At 38.0% G+C, this 16022-nt stretch overlaps 2 gene segments (V, D, J or C); both read left to right on the top strand.

Annotated features, from left to right (window-relative positions):
• Positions 1-2903: 2903 nt before the first annotated feature.
• LOC126015895 (Ig heavy chain V region 93G7-like) lies at positions 2904-10063 on the top strand. The segment is given in 5 exon segments: positions 2904-2949; positions 3029-3330; positions 5055-5169; positions 7936-8013; positions 9900-10063. Coding segments are annotated over 5 exon segments (705 nt in total).
• A 1019-nt stretch (positions 10064-11082) lies between these two features.
• On the top strand, positions 11083-11522 carry LOC126015894 (immunoglobulin heavy variable 7-4-1-like). The segment is given in 2 exon segments: positions 11083-11128; positions 11206-11522. Coding segments are annotated over 2 exon segments (363 nt in total).
• The last annotated feature ends 4500 nt before the right edge of the window (positions 11523-16022 follow it).

Here is a 16022-nt window from a genome sequence, read left to right as displayed (position 1 = left end):
TAAATATTTGATCTAAGCAAAACAGGTGATGTGCTTTCATGTCACTCAGATGGGCTTATCCCCTATACCAGGATATATATCTCATCAAAAATCATATCAAAATTGCATGTAGAAAATAAATCTTATGGGCCAGAGCAATAGGACAGAAGGTAGAGCATTTGCCTTGCATGCTTCTGGCCCAGAATTAATTCCTGTCATATCATATTGTCCCCCCGGAGACTGCCAGTGGTAATTTCTGAGTGTAAAGCCAGGTGTAATATTTGAGTGCTACCAGATATAGGCCAAAGAAAAAAGGAAGAAATACATCTTCTGTGCCTTCCATACTCCATTAGTATTCAATTATACTTTGTGTCAATGTCTACAAATATTATCTTCTATAAAATTCCCAAAGACAATAGCTATTAGGGCTAGAATGACCCTCACATGGAAAGAAGCTTGCTAAAAGAGATTGCGAAGAGGGCAGATAAGGGATCATTATGACAGTGATCATTAAAATTGATCCCACTGGAGAAGAACTGGATGCTGATAGGAGGTAATGTGATATTCATGATACCCTTTCGTTATTATATTCCAATCCTTAGTGACTAAAAGATAAAAAGAAGAGAGAGGGATAGAGACAGAAAGAGAAGATATATATATATATATATATATCTGCCATAGAGGCAGAATGGGGGAACTTGGCTCTTTGTTGGCAGAAAATACAGATATTACCAAGTAATAGGGAGAAAGCAGTAGAATTGATTGTTGTATTAATAAATGCATAAGGAAAGTGGTGGAATGTTTTTATTGTAAAATAAAATCCATGAGTTGTGAATTTTCCCCTAAGAACTATATTTCTAACTCCTTTATAGATGGTTTGAAGAAGTATGGTAATGGTAAATAATAATAAAATAATAATATAATTTATATAATAATAAAATAATAATAATAATATAAAATAAATAATAAATAATAAACCAAGTCATTCAGGAAAGAATCATGGACTCAGTGGCTTCTTTTTTTGTGGTGTTTCTGAGAAAGCTCCAAGTTAAACTGCAATTTCTTGGTTAAATTAGTAGAAAACTCACCAGGAGCAGGAAGGTGGAAAGAGAGAAAATCATCCAGGTGGGCTTTCACATCTCAAAAGGGATTTATGGGAAAGAGGAAGATCAGGGAACACCTTTATTTTGGGCTATAAGTTGAGTGTCATCTGACAGTACATGTATATAAACATAATAATGTTAACATCTTTGGAACACTGTTAGTTAAGTATCATTTAACTTAAGAGTATAATTTAACTAAGAGCAGTGTGTGCAGGTGCATTCTGAATTCAGGTTCTTATGCTACTCAACTCTCAGAGAATGACAGCATGTCAGACCTAAGAGGAGGTGTGAGTGTTGCAATCCTGGAAACCAAACAAGAGCTTCATTTCTGGGAGTCCTGGGCAGCAGGGGACGCTGTGGCCATACCAATCCAGGCTATAGTAGGTGTATTTTTAGAGGCCTAGGAGAGTTTTTGTTAAGTTCTGGTGTTTCCTGTTTTCAAAGGAAAACAACTGATCTAACCACCAGTAAGGAATTATCCATGGTCGGCAGAGTGGTTTCAGAATATTTTATTTCGTTGGAGAAATTTACAACAAAATAAGTTCACGAACACCTGAAAAATGTTTCTAGGATATTTGCATATCTGAAAAGTAAGAAAGAGGAGACATAAATTAAAAGGATACGCATTGAATTAAATTAAATGGATAATGAATTAAAAGTATACCATAAAAAAATCAAAACACTCTTCCATGATGGTGGGAATGTCGACAAAACTAATCATTTTGGAAATAGACAAAATGGACTATGCTCAAAATTTTACAAATTAAATTTTATTCAATCCAGATATATTGATCCTAGAAATATTGGCTAAGGATCTCAAAACATATGCAAAGAGGCATCTACTCTCCTATGATTCTTTTTAGCACTATTCACATTAGTCAGAGTCTGGAAAAAACCCAAGTGCCACAGAACAGATGAGTAGATACACCTAGAGAATAAATCCCATGCAGCTGTGAGGTAAAATGAATGAATAAAATTTGTGTATAAATAGAGAGATGTGTAGCATCATGGTAAGTGAAATGAGTCAGAAGAGAGACAGCAGTATTAGAATGATTACACTCATGGGCTATAAGAAACTCATAGTATGAGAATAATAGCAGATAATAGAAATGAAGGGGATACAGTTTAGACAGAGAAATGAACACTCTGACAATGATATAGGAAAGGCTCATGGTCAACACATTATAATTGAAAGGAAATAAAGAGATATGCATGGTTTCCTTCAGGAGCAGTGTTGCAAACATGATACTGAATGGAAAAAATGGGTCAGGTGAGAGGAAAAGCTATATATAGAGAGAGAATGAGAAAGAAAATGTGTCTGTCGTAAAGGCAGGCTATAGATGCTAGGAGGGTGGACTATTGGGAGAAATTTTGGGTGGTAAATGAACAATTGTGAACAGAGTGGTGTGGGAACCTTGTATGACTGACACACAACTATATTTTTAGTCTTCATCTCATGAGTATTTAATAAAAACATAAAATTAATAAAGATTTAAATAAAAATATCTGCATTAAATTTCTAATAATAAAGCCCAAGGAAGTGAAGATGCAGGGCTTGTCTGATGGTTCTTTGATAGTAGCATGCCCTGTCTTTCTAATATCCAGTAGGAATTTCTCTACTGAAGAGTTAAGAGAGTTAGGCTTAAGTAAATCATTTGCTTCTTTTATATATTGGACTTGGATTTAACTATGATTATTGTCCCTTATGAATATGCAAATACACTTCTACTATTGAAATAAATACAGAAAAGTTTGTGTGTAAGGATATCAAAAGTATACAGTTTTATTCACAAACGTGGCTGTGTGAGCACAGCCCTCAGCATGGAATGGTTATGGAAAATCCTCTTCCTGCTCACAATGGCCACAGGTAAGAGTCCCAGTCCCTGGAATGAGAAGGGAACCAGGACAAGTCAGGGAAGTCCTTCCAATCCAATCTCTGCCCACAGGTGTGGACTCCCAGAAGCTGGTGCAGTCTGGGCCTGAGTTGAGGAAGCCTGGGATATCCGTGAAGATCTCCTGCCAGGCATCCGGATACACCTTCACAAGCTACTATATGTACTGGGTGCAGCAGCGTCCTGGACAAGGGCTTGAGTGGATGGGAAGAATTGACCCTGATAATGCAAATACAGTATATGCACAGAAGTTCCAGGGCAGAGTCACCTTCACTGCAGACAAGTCCACCAGCACAGCCTACATGGAATTGAAAAATCTGAGGCCTGAGGACACAGGCACATATTTCTGTGCCAGACACACAGTGTCACAACCCACATCCTGACTGTGTCAGAAACCTGAGGAAGAGGCAGCTGTGCTGAGTGAAGAGATTACAGGAATGCTTAGGCCTCTTCTCTTCTTCCTGCAGAGCCTGGTTTCTGAGATTTAGAATGAGGCTCTAGGCTCAGCATTCATTTGAAAGTATCATTAAGCAATAACCAATAGAAGCACAGTATTCTTCTAGACTCCTGTATTCTTACTATTTTTCTTCAGGACTATCTGCTGGAGGTTTCCAGTAGCTAACTGAATAATCACATGTAATTATGTCATGTGTGATTGCATGTTCTTGCACTGTAGATCCTTTTTTACTTTGTTTTTCTTTTCTTTTTTTGGGGGGGTGTGGGGTCACACCCAGCAATGCTCAGGGGTTACTCAAGGCTCTATGCTCAGAAATCGCTCCTGGCAGGCTCGGGGGACCATATGGGATGCCGGGATTCGAACCACCGACCTTCTGCATGCAAGGCAAAAGTCTTACCTCCATGCTATCTCTCCGGCCCCAGCACTGTAGATCTTTCCTTTAGCAAGCACCAACTTATCACTGTTTACAAAATGTTTATACAAACATTATTCAAACCTTGTTCTTGAGGAAAAGCAATTATATGAAGACAATGTTCCAATTTATTTCCTCTTTTGTAAAAAAACAATGCAGAAAAAGTCAGAAATGTGTGAAAAATAGGCAAATTCAAATTGGGATACAACTGAGGATGTCACTTTCTTTAGTTCTTCCTGATATTGTGTGATTGGAAGAGTTACTTGCTCAAAACTGTTTTCTTTGAGCATTCCTATTTGTAAAGTGGAACTGTATTTGCAACTATATTTGGATCAGTGATCTTTCTATCATAGATGTGTGAAATACAGCCATATTTGAAATTATATATTTGTGGAGCACTGTTCCATGAGCATATTTGTATCTAAATAACCTTTAGCTGGAATTCTGCATTAAATTAATGAAAGTGAAGGTTTTTTTTTTTTTTTTTTTTTTGTGAAAGTGAACACAGCGACATTTGGTATCATATGGGATAATGGAATTCATAAAAGTGTTCTCTGGAATCTTGATGTAGGTTCACACTATCTGGGAAGTTTCCAGAAAGGCTGTCAGCAGCTTGGACCAGCACAAAGAACTGTGAGCAAGATCAGGATGCTCCTCACACAATTCCCAGCACTTATGCATATGAACTGAGTTTAACTGATTTTCTAGCAAATAAATGCCAGGGATTACGTGACTAATTATGGGAGTCCTTTGCTTTACCATCTTGTTATAAATAACCAATTCTTTTCACTTTCTATCCCTTCATTCAGGGCATAGCTACCAAGGGACAAATCATAGCAAAGAGAAGTGGACGTGACTTTTACTGTCCACTGGAAAGTCCCAGGCCAACAGAACAGAGATAACAGGATGGGCTACTCACTGCACACAAAACACTGTAATTGCTGGTATGAGGTTATATCGCCAAGTGGGCATGCACCTTTCTTTTTTTCTTGCCCCCAATGCATATCTGTTCTTTGAACAAAGGTGAAAAATACAGTAAAATAGTAATCTTACAAATGGTGAAAGAATACCTTTCTCCGTGACAGGAGAATTCTCACATCTGATTGAGTGTATAATATGTTCCCTCCCTCATGGAACACTGATCCTTCATAGAGCAAAATGACCTTAAGGCCATTCTTATTGGCTTAATAAATTTATTATGGGAAAACATTCCAATTAAGGAAAATGTAAAACACAGAAGCAGAGGCTCTACTGGAAGACCAGCCTGGGGAGCTGATGTTCATAAAGCAGAAAGGTATGGACAGATAATGGTGGAAAGAAAGGCCAGTGAATAAATCACTCCTCAAGGATGATTTGAAATGTATTTTTCTTGTCTCTGCACAAAGAAAGTCTTATAGATGAGTCCTCTTCCTAACTAAACTGCTACCTTCAATTCTGGAATGGTCAGATTTTCTCTGTATGTGGCATTAATTCAAATTGATGCCCAAGAATGCCAAATTTATCCTAAAACTAACCACTGACAAAGTGTTACAGATTAAAAAATAAATCCTGAATGAGAATAATTTTATCTCATAGACATTTCCCTCATATAACAGAATGGTTTTCTGCAATGTGATGGTTGTTTGGAATCTCCATATACCATTCAATAGACTTAGTAAGTTCAGGTAAGAGATACTGAGCACCAGACAACTGGAAATCAGGGAAACTATTTATTTGACACTGTAAGGAAAAGAGGCCCAGAGTAATATATAGCATGTGACAAAACCAGCTTTCTGTGGGAGGTGAGTAAGTTTTCCTCCAATACTTGCTCTTTTAAAAGTGAATTGAGCCATGCCATCACCATGCAGCATGCTCTTTCAGATAGTGTTATGGGTCCACCCTTACTTACTCAAGCAACTCTTTTATAAAGGACAGTATTATGCAAGGTGAAGCTAAAATCTTAGTCTTTGGCAAGAACAAAGACAACTGAAAGGCTAATAGAATGTAACTTTTGCTATTACTCAGCCAAACTATGTTTAATGCTCACAATATTTTTGTTATAATGTGAGGTTACATTGTGATGATTGAATTGGAAAGCTCAGTGATGGTTTTGTTTCTATGGATATGAGCTATAGCTAGAGATACTCTGAAATTATTCCTGTCTCTGTGCTCAGGGTTCATGCCTGGCAGGCTCAGGAGACCATATCAGAGCAGAGAGTCGAATCTGACAACAACTAGCAAGGTGATGCCCAAACTGCTCTATTATCTTTCTGGGCCAATCACTGAGAAATTTAATATGCTAGAATGTAGACACTGAAAGCTCTCAAAATTCTTTTTCAGATGAATTATTTTATTTGTATTTGAACTTTGGTAGCTCAAGAGCCACATAATGTTCATGACCTTGATACTTCGTTGTCGTGATTGTTAGATTCTGTATTAATTATTTAGACACATCATGCCATTCATGAAATTCCAAACTGGGACCATATGAGATTGTGAAGAAATGATTTCAGACAGTGGCCTTGTCTTCTGTCATTTGCCCTCATCTTTTTGTGGGAGTTGGATAAATTTTCTTCCAATACTTGCTGCATTAAAAGTAAACTGTGCCATTGTTCCTACTTGTTCCTGCTCTCTGTGGTCACTCTGAGGCACCCCTCTTTTCTTCGGAGTTGACCCTGTGTCTTCAGGCGCTTCAGGTCTTCAGTCACTTGGCCAGATGTGGGGACCTAGAGATGCAGGATATCAGGCCTTGAGACTGCTGTGTCTCCTCCTCTGTGTCCACAGGATCCACCAAAAAGATAGAGCACTAAACATATAGAGCAGTGATTCCTGGAGAAGCTCATAGTCTTCATCTCCTGCCCCGTATCTACTCTGGTGTCTGGCTGGCTCCTGGGAGCTCAAGAACTGGCTTCTGGTTCTCAAAAGGAATCCAGATTCAAAGGTGAAGAAACATAGCACTGTATAGACTAATATTCGCTTCCTAGTCAGCCATCAGCCAACAGCAATTGCTTATTTTCAAGGAAAAAATTCAATGAAACTAAGTGGATCAAATCAAATGGTCTCTATGGGTTTGGGTTTTTGTTTGCTTGTTTTTGATTTTGCACCTTTCAGACAAAATATCTTTCCTTACTTTACCTTATTTTTTCTGAAAGTTATTTTTGATTATTTACCATATTTTTAAGTAAGTACTATATTAAATGGGGCCTAGATTGATATTTCTCAATTTAGGTCATTTTTATCTTCACCAAACGTATTTGTTTTCCAGTCCCACCTTTAACATCACTTGGTTCATAAATTTTGTTGTATATTTTTTCCATATCCTCTGGTTCTTTGGGCTTTATGTAGACTCTTTGCTTGAGTGGGCAAGCATCACTTCCTAGTCAGTCATCAGCCAACAGCATTTGCTTGTTTTCAAGGACTTGTCATGTTTTTCCTGGGGTCTCTTTTGGTTGATACTCTTTGGGCATGCAGGATTTGGTCGCATGTAGTCTTTAGCTCTGGTAGTTTCTCTTTGATGATGTTCTTGCCCATTGATTCTTCCTGGACATTTTCTTCCTGGGTCTCTGGGACTTCAATGATTCTTAAGTTGCTTCTGTTGAGCTTTTCAAAAACTTTTATTTTCATCTGTTCACATACTTTGAGTAATTTTTCCATTGTCTGATCATTTGCTTTAAGGCCTTTTTCCATTTTCTTCTTCTGTATAGAGTTGTTATGCATCGCATCTTCCAGCTCACTAATTCTATCCTAAGCTGCTGTTACCCAGATGGATGGTTTTTCCATTGAGTCTGTCAATTTGTCTACTGAGTATTTCAGACCTGTTATTTGACCTGTTAGTTTAGTTTGGATTTTTCTGATTTCTGTCTTCATATTTTCTTAGTTCTTAATAGTATTATATTCAAGTCAATCTATGCTTTCTTTGAGTTCTGTGAACACCCTCCATATCTCTTCTCTAAACTCCATATCTGCGAGACTGACTAGGTGGTATGGCCTTTGTTGGGTCATCAGAGTTGCCATCTTCATTCTCTATGCCTAGTGCTGACATGCATTGTTTCCCCATTGTCACACTTGTATTGTGTATTTTTTTCTATGTGTTGTATTATTCATTAACTAAAGGATGTGCATGGCGCGTTCCTCTGCTTCCACCTTTTCTGACGGAGCAACTCACCTCCATGGAAGGAGAGGCCTTCAGGGGTGAAGCCACACACAGGATCAAATCTTCAGTCCAGGCACGCAGCAGAGAATACAGTCCAGAGAGATATGCTGTGCTTCAGAGATCAGTACACTCATTATAAGCATTACAAGCCCACAGTTAACATCGTGTGCAATGATCAGAGAGTTGAGCCAGGAAGAAATTTCAAAAGACAGGAGCACCAGTCTTATATTAATGATAGGCTGAGCACCATTGGGGGTAGCTTAGGTCATGCTCTCAGACCCCTGAGAATCACCACATCACCAGTCCTGATCACAAAACACCAAAACTATAGACTCCAACCTAGGCTTTGTCTTAGGTTCAGTGCAAAAACCAAGACCATCTACTACAGAAGACTGATTAAAACAACAGTGATGGAACAGAACTTCTAGAACCATAAAGACAGACTGCTTCCTAGGCTCAATCCTATGACCTGTGCAAATATCAAGATCTCTAGTTATGGAAGCGTGATCTTATCATACACGACTTTGTGGATAGTTTCCAGACACCACAAAGGGACCTAGGGGAGAGTAAAAGTACAGGTACGAAACCTGGAGATATGCCCATGTCAGTATACTTCGAGTGGAGTAACCCTGTATCTCTTAGGCCAAGGTAATTCCCTTTCCAATTTCCCCAATATTTGCTGTGCCTATGCAAAAAAAAAAAAAAAAAGAAAGAAGAAAAGTAGCACAAATTAATTTTAGTTGTTACTGTGTTACTGTTGTTTTTTTGTTTTTTTTCTTGTTTTTTTTTTAATTTAATATTTTTGTGCTCCGCTTTGTTTTTATTTTGGGGCCATGCTTATTGCTTGGTTGTTGGCTTTATTGCTGTTTTTTGGGGGGGTTCAATTTTTTGTATTGTTGTTATGTTTTTCTCCCTTTTCCCCTTTTTTCTCTTAAACCTAAATTTATAGCCTCTAGAAGGACTGCTCCCATTATTTGCTTGTTTCATTTTTGCCCCCCACCCATTTTCTTCTTTACTTCAAAAAGATCCACATTACTTGAACCACCTTGTTCTGCCTCACAAACTGAGGGGAAATAATGGAGGGTAACAAGACCGAACAGTCATATGAACATTGAGTAGAAACAAAAAAATGATCAGACGTAGATACCAAATCCAAAGCAGGATCGATACTCAATCTACAACAAGCTAGACACAGAAGGGACCACTTATACTATCAGCCCAGGGGGCAAAGGTGGAGGACATGGGATGCATGGTGGGAATAGGGGGAGAGGGAGGACAACACTGGTGGTGGGAATGCCCCTGATTCAATGTCACTATATACCTAAAATTTTACTCTGAATGATTTGTAATCTACTTTAGTCAAAATAAAAGTTATTAAAAATTTTCTTTATCTAAGGGAACAGTTTTCTAGCTCTAGGGGCTAAAACTAGCTTCCTAAGATCTGGTTTTGAAGGAGATAAAACTTAGATGAAAGGGGTTACAGAATTTTTACCTAGTAAAAGTCAATAGCCCAGTGCTATTCTGGCCAAAACTTTTTGAAGTGTAGATTAGTTAGCAGGCATTCAAAGTGTCTAGAGGAAGTCCTTCAAGCAAAGAAATCCTTTCTATTACAAACTGCTATGGTGTTCAAAGACAAGGAGAAAAGAAATGGTTTTTTTGATGCTGAGTATTCCAGGTAAATATAAATTTAATCAAGGCTATATTTGTTATAAAAATCCTTATGTTAGGATGAGAATAGTTTTATTATATACACACAGAAGGGAGTACATATATAAATTAATTGTGTATATATTAATATATTAATAATTATATAATATTGAACATATTATATATCGATTAAATATTTGTAGTAAAGGAAGCAAAATGCCAGCTTCATTAACAGAATGTCAGCTGTTGTTGTTTTCACTCTCAGTTTTTTGTATAGGGCGAGACCATTTGAAAAACAGAAGCCATGGTTCTGTGGAACGTTTCTCACACATAAGGATAAGTACCCGCTACAGTGACTTGATACAGCTCAGTCTAATTTTAGATCTCATTCTGAAGCATCTGAAGGAAAATAGATACTATGATGTAGACAAAGCAATGTAGATGCTTTTACAGGTCAGTTCTCTAAAAGTGTTTGCTGTGTGTGTGTGTGTGTGTGTGTGTGTGTGTGTGTTTGTGTGTGTGTGTGTGTGTGTGTGTGTGTGTGTGTAAAAATGTGCCGCTTATACAAAGAGAAGAGGCCAATGTTGGGGTCTATTCTGAGAAAAACACGATTTTGCTTAATATAGAATAGAAAATAAATCTTGGAACAAGTAAATGTTTATGCCCCCGATCCTCAGATTTCTTCTTGAATGGTGATCTTCAAGGACACAGAGGCTTTCAAGTTCCTCAAGAGTCTCTCTCTCTCTCTCTCTCTCTCTCTCTCTCTCTCTCTCTCTCTCTCTCTCTCTCTCTCTCTCTCTCTCTCTCTCTCTCTCTCTCAGGCCCGGAGAGATAGCACAGCGGCCTTTGCCTTGCAAGCAGCCGTCCAGGACCAAATGTGGCTGGTTTGAATCCCGGTGTCCCAGTGTCCCATATGGTCCCCCGTGCCTGCCAGGAGCTATTTCTGAGCAGACAGCCAGGAGTAACCCCTGAGCAACGCCGGGTATGGCCCAAAAGCCAAAAAATAAATAAATAAATAAATAAAATAAGAGTCTCTCTCTCTCATAGGAATATGTCTAAGTCACTGCATTTAATTCCATGACAATGATTCCCAGAGGATCATACATTCTTGTATTTCTCTATAGAGACTATTGAGTTAGAAAGTAAAAAATGAGGTTATTGAAAGAGGGCTAAGAGATAAGGTCACAAATGAAGCCTAGGTGAGAAACACTGAAATGCTGATGCACTGTGAGTCCAGACAGGCTCCATGCATGAAGGATCTGGGCTGCAAGGGGGTGCTCAGGACCTACTATCAAAGTAAGACTAGTCTCAGAGCAGGGGTTTCAACTATAAAGGGGTTGTCCTCATTTATATGTAAATTACCTGAGGTCTGTGGATTTAAAGACAGACAAACCTATACCTTTAAAATAAGACATTAAACTGCTTCTTCTACATAAGCCTCTGAGAGCATACTCCTCACCATGAACTGGACATGGAGAATCATGTTTCTGCTGGCAGTGATTACAGGTAAAGTGGCCTAGTCTTGGAATTGTGAGACCAGGTCTTGGAAAATTAATTAATTTACTCATATATTTTCCTCGTAGGTGTGCACTCCCAGGTGCAGCTGGTGCAGTCTGAGGCTGAGGTGAGGAAGCCTGGGACATCAGTGAAGATCTCCTGCAAGGCATCTGGATACACCTTCACAGACTACTCTATGAACTGGGTCCGACAGGCACCAGGAAAGGGCCTCCAGTATATGGGGTATATCAATACATACACTGGCAAACCAACATATGCCCAAGGCTTCTTGGGCCGCTTTGTCATCTCCATGGACACTTCTGTCAGCACAGCCTTTCTGCAGATCAGTGACCTGAAATTTGATGACATGGCCACATATTACTGTGCAAGGGGCACAGTGTGACAAACCACTTCCTGAGAGTGTCAAAACCCCTTGAGGAGGAAATAAGTGAGCTGGGTAAAAATGAAAGAGGGCAAAAGCTGCAGAATTTCTTCTCTTAGAAAACAAAATCCGAAGAGAGAATTACTGCGAAATATACTTATGAATTATGATAAATTCTCATTTCTTTGGTGGAGGGGCTATCATCAGAGGAATGTGAAGAGGGTCATGTTTTCTAAAATCCATAGTAAATAGATTGGACATGAATCACTGTACAGAGTTCCCTAAATTGTTTTACTGTTCTCCTGTAAATATTAGCAGTCAGTTTCCTCTCTCATAGCCCAGAAAAAATAATTTATCTTGTCTATGAGTTATGGCTGAATTCAGAATGATAGACAGAGAACAACACAAACTCTATGACAGTTCAATATGCCCAAAGAGCAACATGAAATTCACCCACAGTTATATAAGATTGTGTGACAGACTATTCCTTATATGTGGGATCTATACTTGGGAATCAATGGTTTAAATGAAGAATACCTACATGTCCTTTGGCCTCACAGTACAGGGAGAAGGAAGTAATAGAATGGAGGAGAGGGGGAAAGACAGTTGAGTAATAGTATGGGGCAAAATTTCAAGGGGATGAGGCAGGAAAATTGTGTTGTTAAGGACAGAGCTAAATATCTAAACCTGAGCCAGCAATACTGAAATAATGAGACTCAAACTTTGGCAAACTTAAGTGCCATTCAAGGTGGCAGACTGACCTGGGTAGGGAAATTATGGGAGGAAACTGGGAAATAGTTGGTGGACGTAAGTTGGCAATGTTAGTGCAGTTGGTGCTGGAACAATTTTTTTTATAAATAATATCGTTATTTAAACACCGTGATTTCAAACTTGATTCTAATTGGGTTTCAGTCAAAAAATAACACCCCTTGTCACCAGTACAACATTCCCACCACTAATGCTCCCCCATCTCCCTACTCCTACACTCCCTGCCTATATTCAAGACATATATTCAACTTCTATCACTTAATAACATTGTCATAATCCTGGTTAGTGTAGTTATTTCTCTAATTGCACTCACCACTCTTTGTGGTGAGCCAGTCCTTTTGGGCCCCATCTCTGGTCATATTTACAATAATGTCATTTATTTCTCTTAAAATCCATAGTTAAATGTGTCTCTCTCACTCTGACTTATTTTACTCAGCATAATGGATTCCATGTACATCCCTGTATAGAAAAATTTCATACTTAAAATTTGAAGGCTGCATAGGATTCCATTGTGTATATGTACCACAGTTTCATTAGCCATTTATCTGCTGAAGGGCATCTGTGTTGTTTCCAGAGTCTGGCTTTTGAAAATAGCACTGCAATGAATATAGGTATGAGGAAGTCCTTTTTGTATTGTGTTTTTTGTTTCTATAGTATACCCCTAGGAGTGGTCTAGCTGGATTATATTAGAGCTAAATTTTCTGTTTTTGAGGAATCTCCATGTTGTTTTCCATAAGGTTTTGACTAAATGCATTCCCACCAGCAGTGAATGAGAGTTCCTTTCTCCCCACATCCCTGCACATACTGATTGTTCTTGCTCTTTGTGATGTGTGTCAGTTTCTGTGGCGTGGGTTGGTACCTAATTGTTGTTTTGATTTGCACCTCAGTTATGAATAGTGATGTGGAGCATTTTTCATGTGCCTTTTGGCCATTTGTATTATTTCTTTGAGAAATTGTCTGTTCATTTCTTCTCCCCATTTTTAATGGGGTTAGATTATTTCTTGTTAAGTTCTGTCAGTACATTGTATATTTAGATAATAGCCCCTTGTCTGATGGGTATTGGGTGAATAGTTTCTCTCATTTTGTGGGTAGGTTTTGTATCCTAGGCAATATTTCCTTTGAGGTGCAGAAGCTTCTCAGCTTAATATAGTCCCATCTGTTTATCTATGCTTCCACTTGCTTGGAGAGTGCTGTTTCCTCCTTAATGATGCCTTTTGTCTCAATGTCATGGAGTGTTTTAGCTAGATGTTGTTCTATATACCTTATGGTTCCAGGTCTGATATCGAGGTCTTTAATACACTTGGATTTTACCTTAGTACATCGTGTTAGCTGGAGGTCTGAGTTCACTGTTTTGCAAGTGGCTAACCAGTTGTGCCAACACCACCTGTTGAAAAGGCGTTCCTTGCTCCATTTAGGATTTCTTGCTCCTTTTTAAAAAATTAGGTGATTGAATGCTTGGGGAACATTCTCTGAGTGCTGAAGCTTATTCTCTGATCTGAGGGTCTGTCTTTATTTCAATAACTGTTTTGATAACTATTGTAATAATAGTTTACTATTGTAAACTGCTTTGTAATGTAGTTTAAAGTTGGGGAAAGTAATGCTTCCCATATTCCTTTTCTTAAGAATAGCTTTAGCTATTTGAGGGTGTTTATTGTTTCAAATAAATTACAGAAGTGTTTGATCCACTTTTTTGAAGATGCCATGATTATATTTAGAGGAATCTCATTAAATCTGTACAGTGCTTTGGGTAATATTGCTATTTTAATGATGTTAATTCTGCCAATCCAAGAGCAGGATATGTGTTTCCAGTTTCTAGTGTCTTCTCTTATTTTTTGGAACAGTATTTTATTGGTTTCTTTGTATAGGTCCTTTTCATCTTTGTTCAAGTTGACTCCAAGGTATTTGTTTGTTTGACAGTAATGTGAATGACACTGTGTACTTAATGTCAATTTCTTCCATATCATTATTGGTGAATAAAATGGCCATTAATTTTTGCGTGTTAATATTGTAACCTGTCACATTGCTATAAGAATCTACTCTTTCTAGCAGTTTTTTGGTAGTTTGGCTTTCTAAGTATAGTACCATGTCATTTGCAAACAATGGAAGTTTGACTTCTTTCTTTCCTACCTGGATTCCCTTGATACTTTTTTCTTCCTAATTATTATAGCAAGTACTTCCAGTACTATGCTGAATAAAAGTCGTGAGAGAGGACAGCCTTGTCTTGTACCAGAATTTAGAGGGAAGGATTTTAGTTTTTCTCCATTGAGGATAATATTTGCCATTGGCTTGTGGTAAATGGCCTTAATTATATTGAGAAAGGTTCCTTACATTCCCATCTTGCTGAGAGTTTTTTTTTTTTTCATCAAGAATCAGTGTTGGATCTTACCAAATCTTTTTCTACATCTATTTATATGATCATGTGATTTTTATTTTTCTTGTTGTTGATGTTGTGTATTATGTTGATAGATTTATGGATGTTAAACCATTCTTGCATTCCTGGGAAGAAACCCACTTGATTGTATAAATGATCTTCTTGATGAGGCATTACATTCTACTTTCCAGGATTTTGTTGAGGATTTTTGCATCTGTGTTCATCAGAGATATTGGTCTATAATATTTCATTTTTTGGTAGCATCTCTGCCTGGTTTTGGTATCAAGATTATGTTCGCTGCATAAAAGCTGTTTGGAAGTATTTCAGTTTTTTTTCTATTTCATGAAAGAGCCTGGCCAGGATTAGTATTAGTTCCTCTTGAAATGTTTGAAAGAATTCATTAGTAAATCTATCTGGGCCTGGGCTTTTGTTTTGGGGCAGACATATGATTACCGTTTTACTTTCCTCAATAGTGATGGGTGTTCAGATAAGATACATCCTCCTTATTCAACCGTGGAAGTTTATGAAAGTCCAATAATTTATCCATTTCTTCCAGGTTTTCAAGTTTAGTGGCATAGAGTTTCTCAAAGTGGTCTCTGATTACCCTGTGAATCTCTGCATAATCTGTAGTGATCTTGCCCTTTTCATTTCTAATACGGGTTATCAATTTTCTCTCTCTTTCTTTATGAATTTTGCCAATGGTCTATCAATCTTGTTTATTTTTTTAAAGAACCAACTTCTACTTTTGTTGTTCTTTCGGATTGTTTTTTGGGTTTCCACTTCATTGTGTTTTGCACTAAGCTTCTATTATTTCCTTCTGTCTACTTATTTTTGGTTCCTTTTGTGGATCATTTTCTAACTTTATAAGCTGGGTCCTTAAGATATCCAGGCATGCCTCTTCTTCTTTCCTGATGTGTGCTTGCAAAGCTATAAATTTTCCGCTCAGTACCACTCTTGCTGTTTCCCATAGATTCTGATAGTTTGTGTCTTCAATGTCATTTGTTTCCAAAAACGTTTTGATTTCCTCTTTGATTTCATCTCGTACCCACTGGTTGTTCAGTAGTAAGTTGTTTAATTTCCAGTTTTTAAAGTTTTCCTTCTGTGTCCCTTCGTAGTTTACATCTAATTTCAGAGCCTCTGGTCAGCGAAGCTAGCCTGCTATTTTTATCTGCTATTTCTATACTTCTGATTTTATGGAGGTATGTTTTATGTGGCAGCATATAGTCGATCATGAACCCCAACAGAAGACACCGAGAATCACTAGACTGTGCTCAGATACACTTCATAGGATCTATAGCCCTAATAGGAGGAATTTCAGGACTAGAAATAGCATTCAGGGTGCATGACCATACAGACCAGTTCTAGGGCAGATGCAGAATCAG

The sequence above is a fragment of the Suncus etruscus genome, chromosome 8 (assembly GCF_024139225.1).
Source record: "Suncus etruscus isolate mSunEtr1 chromosome 8, mSunEtr1.pri.cur, whole genome shotgun sequence".
NCBI classification, from domain to species: domain Eukaryota; kingdom Metazoa; phylum Chordata; class Mammalia; order Eulipotyphla; family Soricidae; genus Suncus; species Suncus etruscus.
This window is presented reverse-complemented; position numbering and strand designations above follow the sequence as displayed.